At 40.1% G+C, this 6,226-nt stretch overlaps 1 protein-coding gene across 1 annotated transcript; it reads right to left on the minus strand.

Annotated features, from left to right (window-relative positions):
• Nucleotides 1-325: 325 nt before the first annotated feature.
• fkbp4 (FKBP prolyl isomerase 4) lies at nt 326-6,160 on the minus strand. The gene is made up of 11 exons (XM_017685594.2): nt 5,682-6,160; nt 4,317-4,461; nt 4,054-4,196; nt 3,817-3,937; nt 3,566-3,722; nt 3,291-3,381; nt 3,105-3,188; nt 2,728-2,913; nt 1,607-1,846; nt 1,436-1,498; nt 326-1,330 (listed from the first exon to the last, which is right to left on the minus strand). The coding sequence occupies exons 1-11, from the start codon at nt 5,769-5,771 to the stop codon at nt 1,247-1,249; spliced, it is 1,404 nt and encodes a 467-aa protein (XP_017541083.1). The 5' UTR covers nt 5,772-6,160; the 3' UTR covers nt 326-1,246.
• Nucleotides 6,161-6,226: the final 66 nt, after the last annotated feature.

Below are 6,226 nucleotides of genomic sequence, written 5' to 3' on the forward strand. Positions count from 1 at the left end.
AAGGGTCAAACTATATATCTTAAAAAATGCTTATGAAGCCTTTAAATTTCATCAAACTATTTCTCCATACCATTCCACCAAGTTACTTTATAAAAAAAGTCCTTTAGAATTTTTTTTTAGTTATGTTGTGTGTCAAACCAAAGTTCACAGAAGTCTCTCAGACAGCTTATTTACAGGTTAATATCTTTCCACAATGCTTTATCTTTTCTACCCTTTGTACTCTTGATCTTTACTGAATTACTTGAGCAAACGACACAGAAAAGCTGCATTCAGGGCTTTGTGTCAGTTACAAAGACACAGAAGAACGACAAATATAAACACAAAATCAAGATGAAACCTGCATTTTTATTTTGACATCAGCGGAGCATTAGTGACACTTGAACAAAACTATTCCTGTTTTTCACTCTTCCTCTCATGCAGTTCATACAATCTGGTGGCAGCAAGGACTTCTGTATCATACAGGAACCCGGAGAGGCCTGCTTTATGGTCATTTCCAAACTAGTAAGCATATTACACTGAAGAATGAGTAAAGCAGTGACTCGGCAGTTCTCCTTGGTCAGGAGCTCCTGTATGCAGGCTGTCCCATTAAGTGCTCATAAGACAGAAGGTTCACCTGCACAGGATGTCAAATTTTAAGGGGGGGGGGAATAAAATCATACAGCTTAGCAACCCTATGGACAGTCAAAAGTGAAAGAAATAGAAAAACAGCTATTAAATGTACAAACCATAAAAGATATTTAATACCACCCAAAACAGTCTTGTTGCCCTGACAGTTTCCATGCATCTTAGGTTTAACAGCAGAACAGAAGTGATCTAAACAGTACAGCAGCGCTACATAATGATGGTCTGATATATTGTTTAATACCAGTATTGGTGTCAGGCCAGTCTTAGAGGCTGCAGTATTGGCTATGGGCTGAGTAGGGCTGCAGTCAGCATTTATAACCTTCAAGTCTATCTCATGCCACACAGAGTAGCAGCAAAGTACACAGCTGGGCCAACTAGCTGCTCACAATCACACACACACAGTTAACTGCCAGCAAGGCCTAGAGAAAGGGACAAAAGCAAACTAAATTGTACATCAGGATCAGACACTCAGATTCACATACACATTCTCTCACACATTTCAAAGGAACAAAAATCAAAGCAGGTACAAAAACATTTAAAAAAAAAAAAAAAAAAAAAAAAAAATCACACATACACACGCACACACACACACACACACACACACACACACGTAAACATTTTCTTATGCTGCAGTTTGCTCCTGGGCTCCATTTTCCTCTACCTCCATTGCACTGTCAGTCCCTTTCTTTGCTTGTACTGCTTCCTTCTGCATGTGAAAGAGCAGGGAGAAATACAAGACAATTGCACAGACCCATTTAGATATATTCACCTTTAAACATCACAGGAAGCACACGCTTGCAGACACACTTACTTTAGCATTTTCCTCTATGTCCATTGCACTGTCAGGCTCTTTTTTCACTTGCTCCACTTCCTTCTTCATGTGAAAAAGAGTAGAGAGAAACAGAACAAGATGGTTGCACAAACCCATTTAGATTCAGTCACATTTAACAATCGAACACAGAAAGCACATGCTTGCACTTACTTTAGCATCTCTTTCTGCAAACTTCTGGAACATGTTGGCATAAAGGCGTTTGTCCTTCTCATGCTGCTCTTTGATGTGTTTCTGGCACAGCAACACTTGGCTCTTTGCTGCCTTATTGGCTGGATACAGCTGTATGACATTTTGGAAGTCATCTTTTGCTCTGTCAAATTCCTTCATCACAAAAAGAGCCTCTCCTCTTCTGAACAAAGCCTTTTCATTATTTGCATCCAATTCCAGTGCCTACACGGAGAGAAGATAGGGCCATGAATACACTACATAGGAAACATGATCCATAATTACTAAACATACATTATATACATCCAATCCAAGACTACTAAAAATACATTGTCCATACAGAGAAGATAAAATAAGAATACAAGTTATCATTCCAAGAATAAAGTTACTTTGAGAATGAAAGTAATTGCATGAGAATAAAATCCATATTTTGAACTGCAGCCAGTTGTTTTGGGTTAATGCATTTGCTGCCCCGTGTAAGAGATTCCTAACTGGGGTCAGTAACTGGTAGACTAATTTTGAATAATTACCTTTTTTTCCCTTTATCATCACTGCACTTTAAATGCATTCTCTAGGTATATAACACACACACACACACACACACACACACACACACACACACACACACATATATATATATATATATATATATATATATATATATATATATATATATATATATATATATATATATATTTATATTTATATATATATATAAAAAATGGATGTTCTCTCAAAATACTACAAAAACACAAATATTAATGCTGATTTCTTGACATAACTGTTCCCATGTCAAATTCACTCACTCTTGTAATATTGGAGTCTAAACTTGTAACGTTCCTAGAATTGCTCAGAGAACTGTGGTCCCAACTATGCCATCATACAAACTGGCTACATTTATTTACCAAAAACAAACAAACAAGGAACCTGCTACATGACCTACTATTAATATGGTGGATTATATTGTTTATGAGTGACATAGCAGATCCCCTGTTGGTTTGTTTTTTAAAGTTACAATTGATAAAATAGAATAAACGTCAGAGAATGTAGAGAATTCAAAATGTATGTTAACCGGTCAGAAAAAGAAGTTGTCAATGGTTCTAGACCTTGTCACAGTTCTCAAGAGCGGGGTTGGGTTCCTGTAGTTTTAGGTAGCACATGGACAGGTTAAGGTGAGCAGCCAGCCGCAGGGCTTTGGCTTTCTCTTCCTCCTCCCCCTGCAGACTTGACTCATGCTCCAGCCAGGACACAATGCGCTTATACTGCACAGCTGCCTGCTTGTATTTTCCATCCTAGACAGAGACAGTTTACTTTTTTTTTTTGAATAACAACAGATTTAAAGCTTGAGCCCACTGAAAATGTTAATATTAATGTTAAACTTGCACTATAGTGAGTACTGCCTGTACCACTACTATACAATGATCAACATTACATATAAAACTATAAGACATGCACTACAGTGAACATTTTTACTGTTTCTTACTTTGAAGTACTGAGTTCCTTTTTCTTTGACGATAACACTCTGCTCCAGTTTCTCACTAGTGTTCATCTCCCAGGATTCTTTTGCCTGTGAAGCAGGAGAAATAAACAAATGGAAACAAAGCACATAAGTGTCCAAACACTTAACAGCAGCAGTGTTATCAATTTGTGAATGTTTAAGCAGGCTTACTTTCTCAAAAGCTGTCAATTTAATTTTGTATTGGAGCGTTGCACCAGGTGGAATGTTGAATTTGGCATGACCAGCATTTCCAAACCCATATCTGAAAAAGCACACAAAAAAAAAATTCAGTAAGAGAGTCCATCATCCTGTCTAGAGTATTTGCATTTTTACTAATTGTTTAAAAAAAAGGTTCTCTGTTCTCCAGGTAAAAGCATGGCATAAAGTTCTTTGATTTAGCAACAGACATGGACAAATAGCATCTGTGTGTAAAAGGGTTCAATTACTTAGGTTTTATAGTGAATAGAGCCTCCTCTCCCTGCTCCATAGCTTGCAATGCTTTTTCTACACCAGGCGGCAGGTCAAGACTATCTCCATCTCCCACCTCAAACTTTAGGTCCCGATCATCAAACACACAGCCTTCGTAATTCCCCTCCACATGCACTAAGAGAGAGAGAGAGAGAGAAAAGTAATGGGTGACTGTCAGCTGTAACAAGTCCCACTCCCACAGTGCCAGACTGCTTTTGTGTGTGCTTACCTTCCACAGAAGCTCCTTCATTGGGTTTAGTGTAGCCCTCCCCTTTGGTGACAATTCTACGAATAATTCCACCATCTTCATCCTCAGTGATGTCTTCCCCATGAAACTCGAACAACTCAACCTGTCACACACAAACCACAAGCATAAAGAAATAAACACAAGGGCAAGAGATACTGTTCACGCACATTTCAGCATAGAACTGTTTGGTTCATATGTTGGTGTATGGTTACACTGTACCTGGAACACGAGAGTGGCATTGGGTGGAATTTTAGGTGGGCTGCCAGCAGCTCCATAGGCATACATAGGTTTGCAGAACAACTGACAGATCTCACCAACACGCATTGTTGCTACACCGATATCCCATGCTTTAATCACCTGACCTGTAGGACATACAAGTCAAGCAATTAAAACCTTCTAATACCTAATTTTACATGCTATGTTTTCAGTCCATAAAGATCAGCACCACTTGAATGGACAGAACAGTCAACGTGTCTACCCACCTTTGCCCAACTCGAAAGAGAACTTCTCTCCACGGTCCCGACTGGAGTCAAACTGTGTACCATCCAAAAGTGTACCAACATAGTGCACAAATACTTTGTCACCGGTCATAGGCAACTCTGTACCTGTGCCCTCTTTCTTCACCAGCTAGAACAAGAGAGAAAAAATGATGAAGAAATGGAGTCATCACACCGTTAAGCCAACACCCTAAACAAGCAAAATGCTACATCAATTCCTAAATATGACAATACAGGGAATGAGCATGAATTATTATTGCTATTCTTTCTAGACACTGAGCAGGAGGGGACTGTTCAGCATTCCTCTAGACATTTCTGGAAACATGAACCTGAATTTTCTTTGAGAATACATTTAGATCGAAGAGCAACTGATCTATTCGATTCTAAACAATGTGCTGTTAAAGAATCTCCGTGTAGTTTGCTTTTACAATGCACCTTGCATTCATTTCACTAGACTGCTACTGCAGCGCTGCTACCTGCAGGTTTGCTAGCGTTAGCTTAGCTTACGGGTCATGTTGGCACTGCTGTTTCTTGTGTTCAACTTCAGCTAACTAAACTGTTCACAAACTAGCCCTACGCATCAAGATTGAGTTCAAACTCCGTCTTATTACATTACAGTAAACAGCTAGCTAACTAACTAGCCAGCCAAATATCCTCACTAGACCAGCTAATATCAGCTTAAAAACTACCATCTGCTGATGATAATGCTGCTGAAAGGCTACCTAGCTAAACTAGTTTAGTTAGCGTTAGCCAACCTAGGTTAGCTAACCTAGTCCTCTTAACCTTAGCCAAATTATATAACGTTAGTTAGCTAGTTAACGATAAAATAGCATTTGCAAATATCGGCTGGTTTGCTTTCACACAAATCAGCCCTTGCGGTAGTAGAAAGGAACTAGAAGTATAGTGGGCTCCTATAATGTTTTCTAGCTGTTACCTATCCCCCTCCCTCTCCGGCCTCTGCGTGCTGCCACTGACGTTATTTAGCCATCAAGCTAGGTTAACAGTCTATGAATGGAACTGCATTAAGCTCATTCATAACATTGTAGACAACGTCAGAACTCATGACTGTAATGTTCAGCAACTGTCAATTTCTAAGAAAAAAAAACGACACTTTAGAAGCGACGAGGCTTTAGTCTGCTCCCACTTAGCGTACAATTTTCCTGTTCCACCTTAACTAGCGCAGCAGTTCAGTAAGCTAGTTAACCGAGCCAAGCTAGCGACATTCTAGCCTTTAACTGCTGCATCATTTAAAGTGGAACCGAAAAATCTGAACAAAAGGCTGGCTAATGGGAAGCCATCTTTAGCCTCGTCTCTGCTGAAACGTGTTTACCATATAAAATAAGTCAATACCTTCAGAACTCCTCCGTCTTTCTTGGGGGTTATGTCTTCTCCCTCCATTGGGATACTGTTTCCATCATTTGCAACTTCTTCTGCAGTCATAGTTGGCTTTAAAATGTCTTCAATAAATCAACGATGTTAATGTACTCCTCTTTCTCCGAACCGAGTTAGCTATTAATCCGAAACGAACTGCTGCAGTCAGATGGCAGCAAGTTAGGGCTGCAACACTTCTGCTGGTGTCTCTGATCGCTGCTGAGACGCAGCGTGGCTTCTAGTCCAATAGATAATTAAATGCTGGTTATGCCGGTTCTAGCTGTAACCCTCGCTTGCACGATGAACTATTACGTAACTTGTTGCTTTCCGAGTTGCTTGTTATCCAAGCAGCTGCCTCGTACCTCACAGAAGACTTCAGCGACGACCTACACGTGCGCGTCGCGACTTAAAGCAAGCAGCGCCTTCCAGACGGCTCTGGAAGAAGGGCAGCGAACTTTCCAGAGCTGCTCAAACAGGACGGGCGGGGCGAGGCGCAGAGCCTGGCACCGTCAACAAAGTACACA

The sequence above is a fragment of the Pygocentrus nattereri genome, chromosome 7, assembly GCF_015220715.1.
Source record: "Pygocentrus nattereri isolate fPygNat1 chromosome 7, fPygNat1.pri, whole genome shotgun sequence".
NCBI classification, from domain to species: Eukaryota; Metazoa; Chordata; class Actinopteri; order Characiformes; family Serrasalmidae; genus Pygocentrus; species Pygocentrus nattereri.

Coding starts and splice junctions, on each gene's coding strand:
- fkbp4 (XM_017685594.2), bottom strand. CDS start 5,771: ATGACTGCAGAAGAAGTTGCAAATGATGGAAACAGTATCCCAATGGAG. Junction 3,723..3,816: donor TGAAGGAGCTTCTGTGGAAG/GTAAGCACACAC, acceptor TCTCTCTCTTAG/TGCATGTGGAGGGGAATTAC. Junction 3,189..3,290: donor AATTGACAGCTTTTGAGAAA/GTAAGCCTGCTT, acceptor CCTGCTTCACAG/GCAAAAGAATCCTGGGAGAT.